The 22416-nt window shown below is 51.6% G+C and overlaps 1 protein-coding gene across 5 annotated transcripts; it reads left to right on the top strand.

The window, feature by feature from the left end:
• The first annotated feature begins 627 nt into the window (after window positions 1-627).
• PRRG3 (proline rich and Gla domain 3) lies at window positions 628-20399 on the top strand. 5 transcript variants are annotated; one of them, XR_010590219.1, is made up of 5 exons: window positions 651-834; window positions 6231-6272; window positions 7243-7457; window positions 8666-8754; window positions 9471-10078. XR_010590219.1 is itself a non-coding variant. In XM_005285695.4 (4 exons), the coding sequence occupies exons 2-4, from the start codon at window positions 6266-6268 to the stop codon at window positions 15633-15635; spliced, it is 687 nt and encodes a 228-aa protein (XP_005285752.1). In that variant the 5' UTR covers window positions 628-834; window positions 6231-6265; the 3' UTR covers window positions 15636-20399. The 5 variants fall into 5 exon arrangements, 2 of the variants coding, with proteins under 2 accessions (XP_005285752.1, XP_005285751.1); XM_005285695.4 differs by lacking the exons at window positions 7243-7457; window positions 8666-8754; window positions 9471-10078 and adding exons at window positions 14353-14513; window positions 15117-20399 and having other exon boundaries at window positions 628-834; XR_010590218.1 differs by lacking the exon at window positions 8666-8754 and having other exon boundaries at window positions 673-834.
• Window positions 20400-22416: the final 2017 nt, after the last annotated feature.

Here is a 22416-nt window from a genome sequence, read left to right as displayed (position 1 = left end):
CTACCTGTCAGCAGGTGAGCCTGGCCAATCGCACCCCATGTCTTTAACTGCCCTGTCGGCACGAACTGTGAGCTCTCTGGGCAGGGCCTGTCCCTTACTATGTGTGGGTAAGTACCAGGCACTACAGGGATGGGATCTCAGCCACAGCCTATAGCAAAGAGACCCTTCCCCATGACCCCAGCAGCTCTCTGGCCAGGCAGGCCTCCGCCGGGAGCAACTTCCTTCCAAGTCTGGGGCAAGTGGAGAATAGTGGCTGAACATGAATGGTGGAGCCAGGTCCCTCTGCAGCCACACACAACAAGGCCCTGGCTTGGTGCGATCATGGGCCCAGACATTGCGGTGAGGGGCGCATCAGAGCCGCAGCGAGGGGAAACGCCTCCCACAGCTTCGTGCTCACTTGCTACAGCGTCCTGGCATGACCCAGCCATCAGGACTACAACTCCCAGAGCACCCTGCGGCGCAGAGGCTTTCAAACCCAGAAGTGCGACGGCCCTTCCTTCAAAGGCTGCCCTCTGAGTGGACACAGCAGGCGGCAACGCCCGCCTCTGCCACGCTGATTGGTCACAGTGGGAGAGGCGTCCCTCCCCTCCCATTTTATGATTGGGCAGACTAGATGGAGCGCTCACGCCTTAGCGGCTGAATGATTGGCCATAGATGTCTGCCAGCTCCGCCCCCGCTCTGTGATTGGACAGGGAGGGCGGCTCGGCCCCGCCTCGTCCCTTGTCCGCGGGTGGACACTGGTGGCTGCAGGCTTGGGCTGCGCCGGGCGGGCGGGGCGCCGGCGGCTCTGTGTGTGTACGCGCGCGGGGAGCCCGGAGCTGCGGCGGGCATGAGGTACCGAGGGGAGGGAGTGGGACTAGGGCAAGGCGAGGGGGTAATGGGAAGTACAAGGAGGGGGTCATGGTGAGGAGTATGGGGTGGGGGTCATCATGGCGAGGGGCGAAGGGGTGGGGAAAATGGGGACGGGAGAAGGGGTGGATGGGGAAGGAAGAAGGGGGGTGGGTAGGGGAGAAGGGGCAGGGGTAAGAGGTATGGGGTGGATGGGCAGGGGTCATGCAGAGGGGAGAAGGGGTGGGGGTTTAGGGTGCATAGGGCTGGGACAGAGGGGAGGGCCATGGGATAGGGTCATGGGGTGGGGCAAGGGGCAGAGGATGAGAGGAGAAGGGGTTTGGGGAGGGTGAGGGGGTGTAGGTTTGGGTTGGGGGAGGGAGATGGAGGGGAAGGGCCAGGAGGCTAGAGGAAAGGGGGAGGAGAGGACAATGGGAGGGGGCCTGTAGGGATGAGGGGTGGATAGAGGAGTGGGTATGGGGAGGGGGCTTATACGGATGGGGGGGTGGATAGAGGTATGGGGAAGAGGCAGGGGGGCTGGAGGAAGATGAGATGGATTTCTGGGGTGGGGGCACTGGGAAGTGGAGGGGAAGGGGGGAAGAAATGGGGCAGGAGGGGACAGGGTAGTGTGAAGTAGTATGAATTTTTAGGAGCTGGAAACAACCCAGGACTGTGGAAATTGAGGGTGCAGTAGAGACTGAGTGGGAGGCTGAGGGGTGTGCTAGAAGAGGGGTGAGGGACAGTACCGGAAGAGGGGATTGAGTGGGAGGGTGGGATTGGAGCTTTGGGGACTGGAATAGAGAAGAATGGGGTTGAGTCTGCCTTTGGGAATCAGGAGGGAGGCAGGAATGTCAGGGAAGTGGTGGGGAAGGAAAGAGGGGTTGGGATGGAGAGGGGGGAAGGGGAAGCATGATGGCAATGGAGGGAAGAGTGAAACGAATCGGTACTTGAGTGCTAAGCTCTGAGGAGCTGGGAAAGCATCTGCTAGGGTGTGTGGGTGCTGTGGACTGTGGGGGAAGGTGTGTTCACTGGCTACAGTGGGATTCGGGGGAGGTCCAGGGGGCTGAGGAAGGTGCCTGGCTGGTACATATCAGTTTACACAGCTGTTTGCAAGCATACACTCCAAACCTGGTGAGTTTTAGGATTTGTTTAGGACGAATTCTGGTCCCATTGAGGGTTTGTGGATTGGTTTGTGGGGATGGCATCCTGGCCACCATGGGGCTTTGTGGTCTCTGAGAATTGGAGCCTGTGGAGCCTTCCCCGATGTGTTGCTCTTGGCTTTGAAAACAAAAATAGTTCTTCGAACTTGCAAAGCAGTTGGCATCCTTGGCGGTATGACGCCCAGCAATCCGGCAGCCTCCCGACGTGCCACCACACGTCAGTAGTGTTATGGAATCCCGCAACCCGCTCCTGTGCTGGCAAGAGGATCAGGGGTTCTGGCTAACCTCTCTGTCTGCGTACATCCTTCCCCCAGACCGCACACCCACGCAGAGTCTGCCTGTAGTGCTAGAGGCAGAGGACACCATATTCTACCAGCACGGTTTCCACAGCATCATCGTTGGATGGAGGGAGCCCGGGGGTTGCGAGGTCTGGAAGACACGAATGTGTGACTGCATCAGCATCCCCATTGCTGTATCCCTCACGCCTCCTCACCATTGCCATGGCAACCTCCTATTGATGGTGTATTTATAGAGGAGGAAAACACTGTTCGGAGAAGGAGGGAGGGGAACCGATCGGGTGGGCGTTGAGGCTGGGCTCTGGGTTTGGGTTCCTCAGGTTTTTGTCATCCTTAGGCAGAAAAAATTAACTCTTCAGTGTCCTTTGAGGTGGAGTATTTTGAGTTCCAGACCCTGTGTTTTGTATGGGTGCCTATAATGCTGGTGTGTTTAGAAATGTGAAATTCGTGCCCAGAATGTAAATGTATTTATATATAATCTATGTCACTTGCTGCTATGATACATGCATGCCAATCATGTGTATAGTATACACATGAATATTGAAGCTCTCATCTACCAGGTTGTTTTTCCATTGGATTAAATAGCCCTACTCCTTTGTGCTAGGAATATATTCACCTTCCTCACACGACCTGCATCGCATCAGCTGGCCCCTTGCATGCATAGTTCAAATATTACCAGCCTGGCCTCAATCTTATAATTAAGCTTAAAATATCAGCTTTTCTTAAAATGATGCCCCCCTCCCCACACACTCATACCCCTACCCCCTGAAACGTGTCTTTTCTGAAGAGGGGTGTACACCGCTGCTCATCAGAGACACCGTGTGGCCTAATGAGCCAGGATTCCTGATTTCTAATCCCAGCTCTTGCCACTGACTTGTGTGAGGATAAATTAATGATTGTAGACCACCTTGTCCCTTCTAAGTATTGTTGATGAAGATGAAAACTGAACATAAGCAAAAATTAACCAGACCAAAGCAACCCCTGATTATAGTCGATGCAACTGACCACGTTATAGTCCATAGAAGATCCAATTGGATAGTTACAAGTTCTCAACCTGTGTCACATCAATGTTTTACGGACCAAAGTTTCCTCTATTGGGCTAACCAGACCTTAGAAAAAATTTCCAGTGTTGAAAACATCTATATTGGTCCAATCTGTCTTCCTAGCCCCTGGTGCTATCTGAGATAACCTGATTTTACAGTCTGCTATCTTGCTTTCTTCCTTCATCTCCACTTTAATTCCAGCATGTATTTTGCAGTCAATATTTCACAGCCTGCTAGAGATGAATGCTTTAGGCCATTGAAATGTGCATTCCATATGGCTACAGACTTATTTTCTATGTCTAACCATTCTTGATACAACAGCTTCTAAAATCATGTAAGACATAGTTGTGGTGTTGGTGGGTAGAAATGTTAGTAATAACCAAAAAGAGGTTGTGTGCAAGGTTCACTACTCCCTGCCCTGTTGGGGTGAGAAACAACTGCTCTGTGCTACTGGAAGCCTTAGATTTGTGGGTTTTGAAGAGATGTGACATTTATTTCTAGCACTGGTGAGTAAAGTAATTGGGCTTAGAAACTACTTTACTTAGAAACTGTTGCTGAGCTACTTAAGGACTGATCTAGATCTGCGTATTGTAAATCCTGGACCTCAGACTAGTGTAGCTTTTATTTCTTGTTGTTTCTCCTCTTCTTCTCTCCTCCCTCCGCCCCCCAATAATAAAAGTAAAGTCCGGTGAGAATCTTTTTACTTCTCTGGTTTGCAGTGTCACTAGAGCCCCTGGATGGAATTGTGCCACTGTATTACATGGTCAGAATGAGGGGGATGGGTTCTGCTGTGCAGATCTGAGATGTGGGGAGAAGAGCCAGGGAATTCCTGTAATGATGCATCATGGGCTTGAGCTGGCTAGCAGAGCACAATGGGGAGGTGGTAGAATAGAGTCTGAAGGATCCACTTGTCACCGGTGAATAGGAAATGGCTCCTGTTTGTGGAGAGACACCAGACCCTTGTACACAATGTGATTTCATTGTTTACAGCAAGTTAACCTTCCAAATGTAGTATTGCCTTCCTGAGTTTGCTGACAGCTGTAGCACCACTACTGTGCTGTTAGTTTTGCCGTGCAGCATTAATGGAACTCTTCTCATTTGCACTGCTGCTATTCAGTAGGCTGAGCAGCAGTGAAACAGTCAGCAGTTGTCATTCTGCAGGTATGCGGGAAAGCTGTGAATAGCAGAAGCATCCACTGGAACAGTTCATGGAGGAGAAGGGCTCAAAAATAAATAAATTGGAGGCTGTTGAAGGGCTTGGGTAGAGTAGCAGTAGCCGGGAGGTGGGGGGGAAGGATAGAGTAGCAGGCTGCATTCCAGCACCCTCTCTTTCTAGTGGCTGGGATACTATTACTATATTACTGTTACTCAACTTGTGTTGAAGTGGTGCCTTGGGCCCTGATGCATTACTGGGGCCCCTATGTGCCAGGTGCTGTACAAACTCAGAATGGATGGTCCCTGCCCCAAACAGCTTACATTCTGTGGGCAGGAGCTCTCAGTGGGGGGTAAAGGGGGTGTTTCTTCCTTCATGTGGCTGGTGTATTCACCCTAAAGCTAGCAGGTGCCAGGTGCAGTTTTCAAGCCTGTAGTACAGTATCTATGTGCTGTGGAGATCGGCTTTGATCTAGCACCTCTGGGTGAAGAAATCTTGTTTATTTCTCACCCTCTGGGTTGGCTCTGGGCTCCTGGCCATCTAGCTCATCTTTCATTTTATGGACATGGTTCTGTATGCACTCAGGTGTTCAAACTCTCTTCTTCAAGGGCCTGATTCTGTGAGGTGGTTGAGCATCCTCAATTCCTACTGCCTTAGGGAGCTGAGAACACCCCCAAGCAGTCTACATGAGAGAGGCTATACTAGTAGCTATGCTAATAGAGCCACCTAGAGGAGATGTGGCATAAAGAGATCTTTTGTCCAAACGACATAAACTATGCTGGTAAAAGGACTTGTGCTGGCATAGCAGCATCTACATGGAGGTTTTTGGCAGCCTGGCTGTGTTGGTCAGCGGTGTGGATTTTTTCACACCCCTGCCCTACATAACTATTCCAGGAAAACTTTGTGGTATAGACCTGGCCTCAGCAGGTTGCAGGATTGGGCTGTAAATTCTCAGACCAGTAAGGCTCCTAAGTGCACACTGTGGGTTTAGACTGGCTGGCAGAGCTTTCCTGGCCACGTAAGAGGCGCTGGCCTTGGGGTGAAGGGTAGTTAATGTTAGGGCAGCGGATTTTGGACGTAGCCTGGCAGTGAACTATAAAGTCTGCTGTGGTGGGGAGAGGTTGTAAAGCACTTTGCAAGCCTGCATGTTCTATGCCTCTTGTCCACCAGCCTGAGGCTAGATGATATGAAGCAGCCAGTTAATGTGTGGGGACCGGAGTGTGCTACATCTCTCCTGCATGATGTGATGGAGCAGAAGCCATGGGGGTGTTTTTACCCTCTTCTACTGAAGTGGGGCACATTTGTTCTCTGAGAGACAAGGATGCCCTGAGCTGACTGACGGGAATCCCCATAGGCCTTGTAGCCTGCTTCTTGGGGGCACTGGGGTTATGCAGAGCCGCTGATATGCTCTGTCTTGAAACCGGGAGATCTTGGGGCAGATCAGATGCCGAATGGATATATGGGGTGGGAGGGCTGAAAGTGGGTTGGATGAGCTGGTGAGGGCCAGCTGCCATTCTGTGACGTGTGGTGTGTACCAAAGGAGCCTGGAGGCTGTATTGGCTGGGTCATGGTTTCCTGTAGAGATGATGGGTATATAGAGCTCAGCTGGAACCTGCAGCAGGCTGCCCAGGCTCCAGAAAAAGCCATCTCTCCCCATGGATCAGTCCCTGCTACTCGTGTGACCAAGGGCTTGGAACCAAGGGCCTGCGACTTTGAACGCTCCATGACTCTCCCATTTTCTTCCCAACAGGTAGGTGAGAGCCCTGAGTGTCTGAGCAAGGCAGCATGGCAAGTAAGTATTTCCCAATGAGGGCCTCAAGGGCAGGGAGGGGCAAGCGTGGTCTCTCCACCCCTCCTGGAGGAAGAGGTGTGGGGGGGGATGGGTCTCTTGCACGTGGTGGGGGGAAAGGGCTGGCAGCCTCCTCTTTGAGAAGATGGTAGGAAATAGGCTGTGTTGCCTTGGATCTCAGAGGTGGGGCAGCGTCATGGCTCCTTCTAGGATCAGAGGCATGAGGCATGGCTTTATCTCTTCCTGCACATCTCTTCGCTGTGTGTTCCCTGGCTGCAGAGTCGGAGTCTGGTGTCCAGTAGAGCAGCTGGGTGAATTGCTGGTCCCTCTCGCACGCCTGTAACACACCAGGCACCCCCACCCAACTGTGCATTTTCAGTTATGCCACCAGTTGGCTCAGCCTTGCTCTCACCACCTTACCAAGCCAGAGTGGGCACAGATCGCTGGCCTAATAGCCCCAGTCGTGCATGGAGTACTGCTCTGCCCTTCCCACAGTGTACTGGTCACTGCTTAGGCAGCCTGCCTGGTCTGCTTTCTGTGCTGTGTGGCACAAGGGGCCATTTGGCTTGGGGCCTGTTACCTGTGCTGCCCAGACGGTGGCGCTCATTTGTGCACTGTGTTCACAACAACCCACTTCTTCAGCAGCAATTTGACTTTGTTCTGCAGTCGCCAGCATGGCTCTGAGGAGGATTTCCTGGGAGCATGGTAGGGGCAGATCTGAGAGTGCTGTGGGCATTGGTGACTAGCTGGGGAGGGGAGGTGAGGTGACCCAGGCCCTGCAGTCGCTATGTAAGTGAACAGCCAAGTAACCCACTGCAATGGCCGCTGCTCGGACTAGCGAGCAGTGCTGGGACAATATCGAGGGCCCGATGGTTCAGTATGATAAAGCTGGGACAATAATAGCAGGGTGGGAAAAGCATGTTTGATCTTTAAAGAGCTACACTGAATCCTTCCTGCTCGCTCTTGTGTGCAGCCTGATGTGCTGCTGCATGGCACAGAGGCTGCGTGCGGTGCTCCGCTGAGAGCTGAGGATAGCGTTGGTTCTGAAGCCAGACTGGGAGAGGCCAGGGATCTTGCTGGGGTCTCGGGATCTGCTTGGGGCATGCCAGGATCCAGACCTAACAGTGGAGACAGCGGTCGAGCTGAGCCAGCAGGAGGACCCGGGGGACGAGGGCTGCTCTGTGCCAGGTATGCAGCTCTTTGTTATATGTATTGTGCCAGTGAGGAGGCTGAGTGCAGGTGCAGGGGGAAGAGTTTTGTGGCTTCTTATGGATGCTGCCATGACTGTTTTTTAAAAGGCACTTGTCACCTCAGACAAGGGTGGAAGGCCTCACCCCTCCCCCTGCCCTCCCTGGCTCCACAGCTACCAGGCCCTTCCCCAGTAATTCCCCAGTTCTGGCCTCCCGCTCAGTAACCCTGCCCAATGCCTTTCTGGCTGTATGAGCCATGTTTGCTGTTAGGGTGGCTTTACCCAACAGCCACTGAGCAATGCCATCTGCCTGGACTCGAAGCTGGCAAAGTAAGGGGGGAAAACAAAAATAACACAAACTGCAGCTTAAGCCTACGAATAAGACCTGGGTGGCAGGAAGCTACCTCTTGGCTGCTGTGGCCAAATGTTTGTGGCACTGCATCTGTTGGCCCCTGGGCCATGGCATCCAATTAGCATTCTGCTCTTATCTGGCCTCAGTCACATGCCGTTCTGTCTGATTAATGCATAAAAGACAGTCATTGGCATATTTTGATAGCAAAGTGATATAGATCTAACACAGGCCATGGGAGCTGCCAGGATAATTACTGCTTACCCTACCTGCTGTCAGGCACTGAATGCATTGAAAGAAATCTACCGTGGATACCAATTAACCTTAATCCTTATTCCTCTCTGTCTGTAAACCTTTCATGACGCTTGTGCTCCAGCGTACAGAGGGAGATCTTCAGGGGCACACCCTGCTGTTGAGAGTCAGTGGGGCTCACTGGTCTTAGTGCCTTTGAAAATCGCCCCCCGTCGTCGTCGTCCCCCGTCCCCTCCCCGGATCCAATTTGGAGGCACTGCTTATTCCCCTTTACACTGAGAACAGGGAAGGGCAAACTATGGCCCGTGGGCTGGATCTGGCCCATCAGGGCTTTCAATCCAGCCTGTGGGATTGCCAGCCCTGTGGCACAGAGGGGCTAAGGCAGGGTCCCTGCCTGCCCTGGCCCTGCGCCGCATCCCTGTGGTCCCTGGGAGAGAGGCGGGGGTAGAGGGCTCTGTGCATTGCCCTCTCCTGCAGGCACTGCCCCCCGCAGCTCCCATTGGCCGGGAACAGGGAACCGCACCCAATGGGAGCTTTGGGGTGGGGGGTGGTACCCGCAGGCAAGGGCAGCGAATGGCGGAGCTGCCTGCCTCACCCCACCCCCAGGAGCCACTGCCGGAGATGCTGGCCACTTCCGGGAGCGGTGCGGGGCCTTAGCCTTGCTGTGTGCCGCTGCCACCCCAGAACTGCTTGAGGTAAGCGGGGCCGGAGCCCACACCCCAAACCCCTCCTGCACCCTGCACCTCAACCCCCTCGTGCACTACACACCCTCTCCTGAACCCCGACCCTGAGCCCCCTCCCATACTCCGCGCCCCCTCCTGCACCCCAACCCCTTGCCTTGAGCCCCTTCCTGCACACTGCACTTCCTCCCACACCCCAACCCCCAGCCCCAGCCCTACATTCATGGCCCTGCATACAATTTCCCCACCCAGATGTGGCCCTCAGGCCAAAAAGTTTGCCCACCCCTGCTGTAGAAGCTCACGCAGCCCCTGCTTTCTCTGAGCCTGTCCCCCAGTGCCCATTCGAGTGACTCCAGGGCTAACCTGCCAGCCTCCCCCCTTGCTCTGACATCCCATGCTTACTCTTGTTGGGACCATCGGCACAGACATGTCTCCGAGGCTCCTGTTTGCCTGATAAGTAGCCTTTGGTAGTGTGATTATACTGACTGTCAGTAGCTCCCCATCCCTTCCTTGTCCTTCGTTCTAATGATTTAGCATCTCCACCCTTCTTGTAACAGTTGTGAATTCTAAGGGGTCCTTGCGGGCTCCAGTCCAAGGAGAGCCTTTCTGGAGGCACTGGCATTCGAAATTGGGCTAGAACAAAGGCTTCCATTGTGTTCCTTGGTGATCCAAGGAATGATTGAGCTTTTGCTTCACTTATTGAAGCTCTTATTTGTTTCTTTTCATTATAGAAGCCAGTACAGCACCGTGGATGTCCCAGAGCAGGGAACGGCCCAGGTTGCACAGTGGTGGAAAGGCTGGCAAACCTGAGGTCCAGGAAAAGCAGGGAACAGGCTTGTTACTTCAGGAAACACAGAGGGAGACTCAAAGGAGCTCAGAGCGAATGTTCCAGTGCGAGGAGGAGGAGGAAGTGAGATGTGCTCCTGAAAGACTGGAGGGGTCGAGGCAGGAGGCCGAGGAGCTGGTGCCAGGCTTTTTCCAGCAAGATAGGAAATGACTTGAGGATAGACAGCTCCATTGTGAAACCTCCACCCAGTGCACGAAGGCTGAAGAGCAGATGGTAGCCAAAGCTGACCCAGCAACCGATCCCTGCATCATCTGCTCAGTACAACCCTGCTAAGCTGGCCAGTGCTCCTCTCGGAACAGCTCCCTCACAGCCATTCCCCATGAAACTCCTTCACAAAGATTGAAGAAATAGGAGAGCTGGGGCCCCAGCAAGATGCACTTGATGATTGTAAAATAGTCTCTCCGTTGCCATTTTTTTTTGTAAATATGTTGCTCTGGTCTAGTATTGCAGCTGGCCTGCATCTCTGTATAATAAAGTAGATTCTGGAGAAAAGTCAGTGTAATTCACATCCTTCACACAGTTCTCTATTATCCATGTCGAGCTGTCTGCAGTGACTCGGGAGCCTGAGTACCAACCTCAGGGCAGACTGCTAAGAACCAGGGCACAAACCCCAAATTGCCTGTGAGTTCTATACTTAGATTTCGCCAGTCAGTTATTAAGTGTAAACTCCTCAGGCACGATAACAGCCTTAATATGGGGTCACAGACAGATTCCTGGGGTACTCCCATCTGTCTTGCCACCCAGGCGAGCCTACCTTTGTGATAAACGGTCCCTTACACCACGAATCACAGCAATATTCAGTTTACTCTAGTTCCAAAGGACCAGTCACTTACCATACATCAGTTTCACTTTAGATCTCACACTGAAGACAACACTTGTAACCAATCCTATAATAAACTATCTAAAGATTTATTAAATAGAAAAGGAAATGAGAGTTATTTACAAGATTAAAGCAGATAAACATAAATATACAAATGAGTTACAATCTTAAGTTTCAAGAGGTAATAGAAGCTTCTATAAAAAGCAAGCTCTATATGTCATTTAGGGCTAACCCAGGCTAAGCTCTGGGAATCTTTTGCTTATGCATAGAAAATCTTGCCCCCCCAGAGTCCAAGCAGCATAGAGATCCAGTTCTTTCTTGTTAGGTGTTTTTATTCCTATCTCCCCATGCATGGGACTGGACTAGATGACCTCTCAAGGTCCCTTCCAGTCCTATGATTCTATGTGCTCTGAGTTGTGAACTCAGCTGATGGGAGGAATCCACTTGCATGACTCATCTTTGTTGGGGGGTGGGGGGTGGGGGAGAGAGCAGAGCAACAAATGTCTTTTGTTCTCTTTAATGTTCTACAATAGTCCATCTGGTGTTGATGGGCCTTCCTACTGGCCAGGATGTAACACCTTCTGTTGGTGACCAGCACTTTACACTAGTTAATATCTCTCTCCTGTCTGGTGATCTACAGTGTCACAGAAGCTTACAATACAAATGCTTAAATATTACTTAGAGTCTGTATCCCATATTGTAAGGTGAGATTAATGCATGCAGCAACTCACAAGCAATCAGTAAAGTCTAAACATGTTATTAAATTCTAATACCTATTTTAATAACACTAACACACAGGTGAGCCAGACTGCTTCCAGTTGTGTATTTTTCAGTGTTCAGTTGAGACATGGGGACCTTAGCACGAGCTGCTACCTGGTCTGCCAGTATCGCAATCCATACAACAGCAGTTCTCTCTTCCATAAACTCCCTCATTAATAAACCACAGGGAAAAAAGTAAATGCAGTTACCCATCAAGTGTATCCCATCATGACCAAAAGATGGTGGCATGTCATAGCAGTAATTGCTAATACACATCAATGCCTCTGGAGTAGTATACTCCATAAAACCACTCACCATACCAGTTGAGAATAGGAAAAATGAAGGTCACATGAAAACAAGGAGAAACCTGCCACCAATATAGCAACAAATGACTCCTAGTTAAAGACAAGGTAACATTTTTAGTTAACTGCTAGCATGATTCTTCTTCCAAGTCCTGCCATTAGTTAGAAAGTGTGTGCACAGAGCCCTTGTTATCTGGTCAAATCGCAGGCTGTGCTAATGAATAACTGCTTCATGTGTAACAGTTTGGCTGTGTGTAAGTTGCTTGAAATCCTGCTGCCCTCTCACTCCACTGTGCACAGGAGATCTTGCCTTTGCTTTCACATGGATTTTGCAAAATGCATGTGATTGCAGATATAATTGCTACAGTAGTCAGTGAAGTGTCACCGCTGGTAACCCACCTGGCCTTGTCTCTCAAATGTGCACTGTCCTGGATACAGGTCTCTGGGTTTGTGCCATCTGAGAATGGTTTCATAAACTGAGGCACTGGTTGGCCTGCAGGGTGAGCCTGAATTGCTGTGGGGATGGAGACCCCATCAGTGCCTGTGCCATTCAGTGAGAGTAGGGTTCACCTGGAAGAGTCCAGAGTGTTTGACCATTCTGCTATGTGCTCTGAGCACTCTAGGTATGTTTGCATGATCTTCCTGTGAACCCCAGTGAGTAGGACCCCTTCCTATGAGCACATTCTGACTTGTTGGGACAGAGCACACAATAGGCGCATAGGTTCCATTGATTGGAGCCAACCTGGTTATTTAAATCCATGAATTCTCTCTGCTACCTTGGCTGCTCTGATCTGAGCACATGCCACTGCATGGAATGCCATGCTATTGCGAGAGTCTGAAACAAGCACCTGCAGGAGACTTCCCAGCCCCAAACTGGGACCCAAGGGATAAATAACTGTCCTGGGTGGATAGCTTCCACAGGGCAATTGCCACTCTTCTGCAGGGTGATTGGCTGTCTCCTCCTTGTGGGCTGGTGCTTCTGCATTGGGGCTAGTCCCACACCCACTGCACTGAAAAGTGTCCTTCCTTAGTATGAAGTTATGCAGCTGCTTGCTGCTCCTCACAGGTCCTGAACCACTTGGTGTTCCCAGTCTGTGACATGGTGAGGACTCAAAGTGGGATTTCATCTGCAGAGTGTCATCCTTGCATACTGCACAGATCCAGCCATGGGTGGGGTAGGGGCATGAGCATTGCAGCTGAAGCTGCGTGAGTGCTGGTATTGGTCTCTGGCTCTTCACAGGTGCTGTTGGGGCTCTCCTGTACCTCGTAGCAGCTGTTGGATGCACCTCAGGACGGCTTCTCCAAAGCTCCAGCTGGAATCATTCCTGAGCTGAGCATTTGTCCTGGCCCATTTGAGAAAGGGAATCGGAAATAATGCCAACTCCTGGGGAACTATGGGAGTTTGGCCTCATCTCCGACAATCCCTCTGGGGTCACAGAAGGCCTTTTAGAATCTCCCACCCTGCAGTGGTGTGCTGGGAACGTGGGATTGGTAATGCAGCATAAGGTGGGGGGGGGCAGAGCACGGCTAGCATAGGTGCATTGGCTGGTTGGTACTTAGACTGGCATCATCCCCTGCTGCAGCTACCGCGGTTCAGCGCTGGTGCAGATGCCGCCTAATCTGCTGGCCTATAATGTGCAGCATGGGCTGAGGTGATGATGTAGAGAAGGGCTGCAAAAGCCCCACTCTCCTTCCCTCAGACAGTGGCGCCTCTTAACAAAGAGTCCCTGCTCATTATTGATTCTGGCAGCAAATAGACGCATGACGCTTTGGTTCTTCTGAACAGAAGTGGTGTTGCCGGCAACGCAGCCTGCCAGTGGAGGGCGCAGACCCTGTTCCTGTTCCTCCATCCATGCCTCTTCCCTGTGCCCTGGGGCTGCCTCCTCCTATTGTAGCCATAAATGGGGCGGTGCCATAGCGGTACCAGTTGTGCTCTGGTCACCTGTCGCAGTGGGCGCTTTGCCTGTAATCTAGCTGATGGTTCCCAGCCTATTGAATTGAGTGCACTTGTTATTATAAGGAACCAGGGCAGGCGATACAGGATGGCTGCATCAGCCCAGATTGGGTGTTGCGCAGGTTTCCGGTGCTGTTAGACAGGAGACTGCAGGTGGGTGATATTGCAACAGGACACCCTCAGCTGCATTCAGGGAGCAGGACCAAAGGCCAGGGTTTTAACATGAACAATATACCCCAGGCGGGACTAAAATCCCCCTGGAGTTTGGCTGATGCTTTTAGTGGATGGTGGCCCAGAGCTGCATTGTATGGGTTGGTTGCGGGCTGGGTTCTGATCTCCTCCCCCCCTGCATCCCAACAGCACTGGCTTTCTCTTGGGCAGTGGGGTGGAATGGACAATAGCACCGAGGGCCTGAAGTTACAACCAGCCCAGTGTAGGACTCACAAGTTTCCCCCTCAATCTAGTCCTGGACGCTCTTTGAAGCATTCAGACTGTTGAGAGAGGGGGATGGGCTGTGATATGGCAGTGCCGAGGTCATTGTGTTCTGCTGGTAGGGGACTATTAAAGCTCTACTTGTGAATCTCTCTTGCCATTGTCCTCCCTTAGCCCAGCGCACGGTTCCCATCTGGCTCCATCACGCTAGCACTGGCCAGCTTGGTCCTAGGCAGTGGGAGAGCCTGTAAGGGCTGCTCAGCTCCTGCTCTACCCTCTCTCTGGTAGGACGTTGTGCCTTCTTAGCTAGCGGGACTGGGTGGGTGGACTCTAGCACTGGGTTGTGTAGCGTAGCCGATGGGCACCTGTGCTGCTGGGTACCCGAAGCTGCCATCTGTGTAGTAGCCTGTGCCCTGTGGCAGTGAGAGGCCACTGGTTGGATCATTGTGGGGCTGGGTGTGCGGGAGTCCTCAGCACCTCTCTGTGTTGTGTGTTGCAGTGTTCCTGGGGGCCAAGAACGCCCACTCAATTCTCAAACGCTTCCCCCGGGCCAACAGCTTCCTGGAGGAGTTCCGCCAGGGCACCATCGAGCGGGAGTGCATCGAGGAGATCTGCAGCTATGAGGAGGTCAAGGAGGTGTTTGAGAACAAGGAGAAAACGGTACACGGGGGGCGAGATCTGTGGGGACCAGAGCCTGAGGAGATGGAATAACTCGAGCCCTGAGGGGGGTGGTGAAGGAGATGGAGGGGAGAGAGAGTGGATTGCCCTGCCCATGAGGTGGTTTGTTCCCTGGTGTCATCAGGAAACCTGAGCTCAGTTTTCTGTTACCCACCTCTCCCAAGCAAGGCCATCTCCCTGCCAGGTGTCCTTTCACTGCGAGCCATGGTGTTGGCAAGGCATTGTTGGCACTGCCACCATGTGCTTGTGGCACACTCCCTGCCCCCCAGTCTAACCAGGGCAGGGGGTGGTGCTAGCACAGGCGCCCTCGGCCTCTCATTGGGCCACTTGCTGCTGCCAGGGCGAGAGCCCAGAAACCTGTGCACTGGTTCCCATGATGTCTCAGGTACTGGCTCCCTGGTTTGTGCTCCGTTGGAGGGGAACCAGTAGGAGGTGGCGGAACAGTTCTACCTCAGCTACAGAGTGGAAGTCAGGCATGTAAGCGAGCAGCCCCTTGCGGCTGCCCTCTTCCTTTGGCTCCCAAGCTGAGGGGCGCTGCTCTGACACAAATGCCTGTGACTGGTGCTGGTTTGTTCCCCTCTGCAGATGGAGTTCTGGAAAGGATACACCAACTCCATATACTCCGTCAAGGACCCCGGGCAGGGCACGGAGCGCTCAGATGCCATGTATGTGGTGGTGCCTCTCCTGGGAGTGGCTCTGCTCATAGTCATTGCCCTGTTCATCATCTGGAGGTGTCAGCTACAGAAGGCCACGCGCCACCGTCCCTCGTACGCCCAGAACCGCTACTTGGCCAGCCGAGCGGGCCGCAGCCTCCCCAGGGTCATGGTGTACCGAGAGACCTCTCACAGCCAGGGGGAAGGCCAGTCCCAGCGCGAGCCAGGCACCAGGGTGCCTGCTGATGGCAGAGCAGGAGGCACTCTTTATCCGCCGGAGCACTCCTTCTCCATCCTCTCCAGACTGTCTAGCGCCACCCCTCCCCCTTCCTATGAGGAGGTGACCGGTCACCCGGAGAGCAGCAGTGGTGAGGAAACCTGCATCTCCTACAATGACCCACCGCCCAAATACGAAGAGATAGTGGGTGTGGCCCCTACCTTGGGCAAATAGCGGCGCTAGCTCCCTGCGCCTGGACCCTCCTTTTGGTGTGATTCTCTCTCTCACTTTTACTAGACAATGCCATCACGGAAAAGCCTTACCTTCTTCGCTCACCAAAAATAACCATCGCTAACGGGGAGGTGGCACCAGAGTCCAGGCTGGGGTGCAGCGGAGAGCAGCCACCGATGCAAGAAGGCACAAGCCCTGGAAATCCTCTCTCTCCTGCAGCCACAAGCCAGCTCGCACAGGCTCTGCATGGAGAGAGACCAGCCCCCGAGAGGCACCCTGGCAGATTATGTTAGGTTCCTGGGTGCCTATGATCACTGGGGTGAAGGGATCTCATAGCAGTGGAGTTCCTCTCCCTGTATCCCAGCAAAGCCCCATTTCTTTTTGTAGTGGGAAGAGCGGAGCAGCATGAACAAAACCTTCCCGAGGGGCAAGAGGTGCTTCCTGCCCACCCCAAACAGGCAGCTCTGCCCGTGTGCCGTGGCACTCACAGAAGCGGGGAGGGGTGCTCTGTGGAGCGCCAGGCTGCGAGAAGGGAGAATGGCCCTGCTAGCCCTTTCCCATAAGTGCCGTAACAGCAGGAGATGAGTGGCAGATTGTCGCTGGCCCTGTGGGGTTCTCGTCGGTGTGTTCAATCCAAAAAATAGGTGTAGTGTCGTCCTGTGTTTGAAACAGCCGCACTGCTGCCTCGGCACCCACCTCAGCCCCACTGCATATGCACACGCTGTCCCCAGCACCCATGACGCTGAGACGCCCGTAGACATGGGACCAGCGGTCAGACAGACAGGACCTTTTCAATGTTTCTTGCAACATCCATCAATGGAGCCGATGATGGTATGTGCCTCAGCAATCCTGTTGTTCCTACATCTGGACGAGGTCCTGTTTTCCCTGCATCTGGACTGTGGGATCTTTGTTCTGGGAGAGGGTAGGGGATGGTCCTGGCTATTTCACTGCTCACTTGTTTAGCACTAATATTTTATTTTGCCTTTGGAAGATTTACTTTTCCTTGGTTTCTTGCCAGGGGTGTGTGTGTGTGTGTGTGTGTGTGTGTGTGTGTGAAAGTCAATCACTTGAGATCCCTGCACAGCTTTGCACAAGGGGTGAAACAAATCCACTCTCTAGCTCTGTTACCTGGAACAGTGAGACAGATGCAGTTTATATCGGCCTCCTCCCTCTTCTCTGCTCATTCTGCCCACCTGCATTCTGCATCGTTGTGATCTTCTGCGGGATGCGGCTGCAACCAGGGAGACGTTTTGTGATCCTGTATCTTATTTCCAAAGGGGAATATCCCAGGGGCTAGCGCCTGTGTAGAGAATGTCTCTAGAGGTGGGGACTGGGGTTTGTGTCTCAATGATCACTGCTTTTCATAACATCTGTTCTAGTGAGCGGTGCTTCTGTAGCAATTGGGGATGAGGGCATTGAGCTGGGATTGTCCTCTTGTGCCTCCTGTCTCTGTGTATGGCTGAAGCAGGCGGGCAGTGGTCTGTCCTTTTGCCTTGCATGACGCCAAATCAAAGATTGGTCCTGGCAGATTTTTAAGGTTCTTCCCTTTCTTTACATTTGGGGACGCCTCTTCTTCCTCAACCCTTCCCCGTTCCTCCTCCCAGTCCACTGCCAGGGCTCTCCCACAAATTGGATACAGTTAAAGAGGATGTCTTTCCATCCCTTTCCCCATCCCACCATGCTCCAGTTTCCTCTACCAGTGCAGTCTGTGAACTATCTGCAGAAAGGGATGCATTGAACTACATGCTCACCAGGCTGGAGGCAGATGCAGTGCAGCATCCCTGCCATCCTCCACCCCAGACATGCTTCCCCAGGTCCATTTGTCCTGCCTGCAGCTTTGCTTCTGTGGGACCATCAGCTCTGCAAGGTGAGGATATGAGACCGGTCTCCAAGGCGCACAGCATGATCTGTGCTGAGGCTACTGTACAGAACCTGCCAAGGCAGAGGGGAATCCCTGGGGCTTTGTGAGGTCAGGGCGCGCTGACTTGGGACCGTAGGGCCTGGTGCACCTGCCAGGGTCAGGCAAGCCTGGCTTGCTTCAGTGTCTTGTGCTGCCCCTTGCTGCCTTCTGGGGCTCACAGCTGGCAGGGCAGAGCTAGAGGAAGCAGGAGGCACAGATGAGGGAGAGCAGAGGAACGAGGGAGAGGGGAGAGGGGAATTGTGGGTGAACATGCTCTTGTGAAGTAAAGTGGGGGAAAGAGGAACTCAGTGCTGTCCAGCCCATAACTCAAAGAAAATCCCTAGACACTCAGATGCTCTGATTAGCCAACTGTACCGTGCTGCCATCAACTCAGGTGCTTTGCAGTGTTTCTGTTCAGCAGGAAGTGCTGTGCAGGGAGTTGTCGGGGCTGGTGGACTCTTACCCTCTCCCAGAGGCTGGGGCTGGCCATATGGGTAGGAGGCATTTTCTGCATGGTGCGTGTTTGATACAAGCCATTACCAAGCTTCACAAATGTGACTCTCTGTTGAAGATCCCATGTTCACAGCACTGTGCTTTATATGCAACCAGGAGGTCAAATCTCCACTCTTTCCTATGACTTCTGGTCACCTGTAACTGTAAAGAGATCTATGAAACATCACAAACATACAAAGGCTGCATATTGTTGGACAGATTGTGGTTAAGGCATAGGACTGGGAGTTAGAAGGTCTGGGTTCTGTTCCTGGCCCTGTCACTGAGGCACTGTGTGACCTTGGGACAGTCACTTACCCTATCTGTGCTTCAGTTTCCTCCTCCGGAGGGACAGTATCTTGTGGGGGTGTTGTGAGGCTAAATTCATCGCATGTAAAGTGCCTTGAGATCCTTGGATCAAGGTACAAAGGATCCAGCACAGGATAAATGGGCAGAGCTTAGGAAAGTTCCCTATAAGATTCTCCAGGTTCTTTTGAGCTTCCTCTGTCTGCAGAGGACTCTTCTCCTTATGGGTTTAAGAGTGCTTTGGTGCGTGGACATGGATTGGATTATCTGTGGGGTTTCTCTAGGGTCTGTGTTGAACTTCAGGCTCTAGGGCTACCAATTTAAAACCAGAATGCGCTGTCAGACTTTCTAGAGTTGCAGTGCACACTCCCTGTCCCAGCTTCCATCAGCAATAGTGGACCTCACGCTCCCATGCTGCTCCCTCGTATCTGTTCTTGGGCCCATTTCAGAATGCCTGGAATGTGGAGAAATTGAGAGTGTGGGCTGGTTTGGCTAAGGCCTGGATCTCACAGAATTTTGCCAGCATTTTTTTTTTTAAAGAAACAGTGTCAGATGCACTGATCATGTTTGGTTTTCTAAATATCTTTTTTGCAAAATCTGTGTTTTAGTCACTGGCTTTTTATTGGGGTCGGAGCATTGAGAACTGAACATCATGAGTAGTTACAGAGAGCAACTTAATTAAACAGTGGACCAAAGTCCCTGCTCTTATGAGGGCACAACTCCATTGTCCTACACCAGCAGTGAATTTGGCTGTCTGACTGACATCACCTTTGTTATTGTTTCCTGGTGGCCTTTTGCCTCACTCCAAATTTTTTCCTTCTCTTCCCCCGTCTTCAGAAAACAGAAGCACAATGAGGACAGTAAAATCAAAGAGAAACCCCAGCAAAATGTTTAATGAAATCAACAAAAACTGTGTGCCCCAAACTCTTTAAACCTCTTCTGCAGCCCTATGAATCTAAAAGCTGCAATATTCTGCTAAGGCAGAGGAGTCAGACAGTAAAACTGACAGTGATCAGAAAGTGACCCAGCGCAGCGGGCCATGAAGTGCACCCAGTACACAAATGGCATAAAGTGAACTCTGTTTGCTTTTAGGAATCCAAAGTGTTGCTAATAACACTGGAAGGCCAATTCTGTCTTGCAGGGTCTGATATTTAACATGAAGGTGTCCCCTTTGGAAAAGTAGCTGCTTACTGGATCCGAACAATGGTTCAGCTCTGTTACTTTCTTGAGGAGAAATGGATTATTGGTGATGTTTGTGTAGTGCCCATGCGTTGCACAGTGCACTTATGCCCTGATTGGTAAAAGGACCCACAGCTCACACTTAGGATAAGCGTGAAAGGAATTGCTGAGGGAATGAAACTGCCCATACTCCTGTTGCATGCCATCTTGGAAAGCAATCCAGTTGCTTCTCTGAGTTGCACCTCCAACTGGCCCCTTTACAACCCTGCTGGTGAGTTCCTCATTGCAAGGATCTCTGTTTAGCAAGGAAGGCTCCTGCTCTCTCCCTCATGCCCCCCCCCTTGTTGGCATCCCCCCACTGTGGTGGTCTCACTGCTAGTCCAGCACTGCCATCCCTGTAATGTTACCGAGCACAAATCTCCCCCCACGAGCACCTGAAAGGACATTTCAGCTGGGTGGAAACTCCCGTCACTACATATACCGCTCAACTGTCCAAGGTTTGCCTCTGGCCCAAGCACATCCTGTGTTCTCACTCATTCATGCTGGAAAATGTCTGATAGTAGAAAGGTGGACTCAGGAAACAGGGAAAATGTTATTTCTGTTCCAGGCACCACGCTTGCATTGTTTGCAGATGTCTGCACTCCTGTTTGTTGTGTCTCTCTCCTGGGTCTGTGTTCCACACGTGGGCCTTAGCGGGCTGAGAGGTATATATGGTCTATATATATGATCAGGATCCACCGGAGCCTGAAAAGGAACAGAGGGAGATAGATGGGAATTTCTTCCCCTCTCTCTCTGTAATATTCACAGTAATTAACCCTGCAGTTTGTATTCTGTAAAACTTGGTATATTTCTGTGCCAAAATATTATTTATTAAAAAAAAAAACACTGTCAAACTTGTTTAGTGTGACTTTTCTTTTAACTGGACTAACTTCTTGGCTCCAGGTTACTCTGGGAGGTCAGCTCCTACTTAGGATGGAGGATTTTTCTGTGGGCCCAGTTCAGCCTTGCGCCTTGTGCAAAGTGAAGCACTACGAAATCACAAGGGTACCATTTTTCACCCTCATTGTATGAGTGTAAATAGCTACAAGGGTTCTGGATGAACTGGACCCTGTGTGCCTTTTATGGACTAGATTTCTAACTTGGATGAAGGAGACCAGTAAACTCAGCTTGAAATAGGGTGACCAGACAGCAAATGTGAAAAATCGGGACAGGGGCTGGGGGGGTAATAGGAGCCTATATAAGAAAAAGACCCAAAAATCGGAACCGTCCCTGTAAAATTGGGACATCTGGTCACCCTAGCTTGAAAGGAAGGACTAAAGAACGCTGCATGCAGGGCCAGAGCTGGCATTATGCTTATTGAGAGAGAAAGAATGGCATGAAATTCATCTTTGAAACTGTACCTGCAGCTCATAGAACGCTGGGCTGGAAACACAGGGAATGTGGTCTCCAGGTTACAGCCCAGCACTGGCTAGAGTCTGTTCTGGACCATGGTGCTGACTTGCACAGGGACCTCTATCACTCTGTAAAGTGGGAGTAATGCTTACTTCACAGGCACATTGCGAAGATTAGCCCATGCTGTGATATTTATAGCGCAGCTTGAGAGCCTTGTTTGGAAGGCAATATGCACAGTTCTGGTTTCTGCCTACCAGTGTCCCTGCCCCACGATTGGCTGGCTGGCTGACCATCCCTGACAGCCTCCCCAGTGCCAATGCACCAGGAATGAAAACCAGAGGGAAAGGTGTTGTTTTCTGATGGCCTGTTCAGCGCAGGGAATGAAATGCAGTCCTGGCCCCACAGAGCTGACATTTATGGAGAGAATACTGCTAAGAAGCAGGGCCCAAGGGGTTTCTTGGGTAATATTGATTGGCTGCAGTTATAGCCCTGACGTGAACAGCTGCCATGAGCTTTCAAGCAGCGTCCCAGGCTAAGATTGATTAAATGTATGCAGTGGTGATTTGGGGTGAGATTTCCACAGGGACCTATAAAGCATTAAGGAGCATTAAGTCCCATTGACTTTTGGTGGGACTTACGCTCCCAAGTTGCTTAGGCATCTTTGAGAATCTCCCCCATAAACAGCAGGACAGAGGCAGCTTGGGGTTTATCTTAAGCCCTTTTGTGACCAGACTCTATGGCCAGGAATTGAATCTCAAGCCCATGGCTCCAGGAAGGTGATTCAGAACTCCTTAAAACTGGCCGTACTTTTCCATTGTCTCATACCACTTAGCAGGCAGTAACCCTCGACAGGTTGATGTGGTGCTGATGGTGGGTCCTTCTTTTTGTTTTCTTACCTTTATAAAACCTGCACCCATTGCTGAGGCTCTCTGAGGGCATTTACAGGTAAGAGATTGTTCCAGGGACTCCGTCAGGCCAGCTTAGGCCTGGCATGTGGGTTTTTGTTTGGATTTAAACTTTTCCCTGCTATGTCTGCAGCCCACATAAGGGCATGCCCCTGCTGGAGCTTCTGAAAGTAAAACTGACCAGAGATGCACCACTGAACCCGACCAGCGTACACTGTCCAGAGTAAAAGATGCAAAAAGTAAACAACCACAATAAATGGGGCAAAGGAAATTAGAGGATAATGTTCTTCAGTTTCCACGCTCTAGCGTGCCATTGAGCCTAGGTGCTCAGCAGCTCAGAAAGCCCAATCTTGTTTTTAAAAATATATATTTTAAGCTGACCATGTCACATTTTTAATAACAAAATCACAGTGTTGCTGAGAAGGATTTTCATTGAATGGCAGATAGTTTGTGGAGTGGAGGATGGTGGGAGATTAACAGCTAGGCTCCCCAGTAATAGGGCTGTGATACAGTACAGAGCTGAGACACCAGCCCCATCACATCACCAGAAAGCATGTTTCTCTTACACTGCTGCCCCTCTAGCAAATGCATGGTCCCAATCTATCTGGGGACT

This window comes from Chrysemys picta, chromosome 9 (genome assembly GCF_011386835.1).
Source record: "Chrysemys picta bellii isolate R12L10 chromosome 9, ASM1138683v2, whole genome shotgun sequence".
NCBI classification, from domain to species: domain Eukaryota; kingdom Metazoa; phylum Chordata; order Testudines; family Emydidae; genus Chrysemys; species Chrysemys picta.
This window is presented reverse-complemented; position numbering and strand designations above follow the sequence as displayed.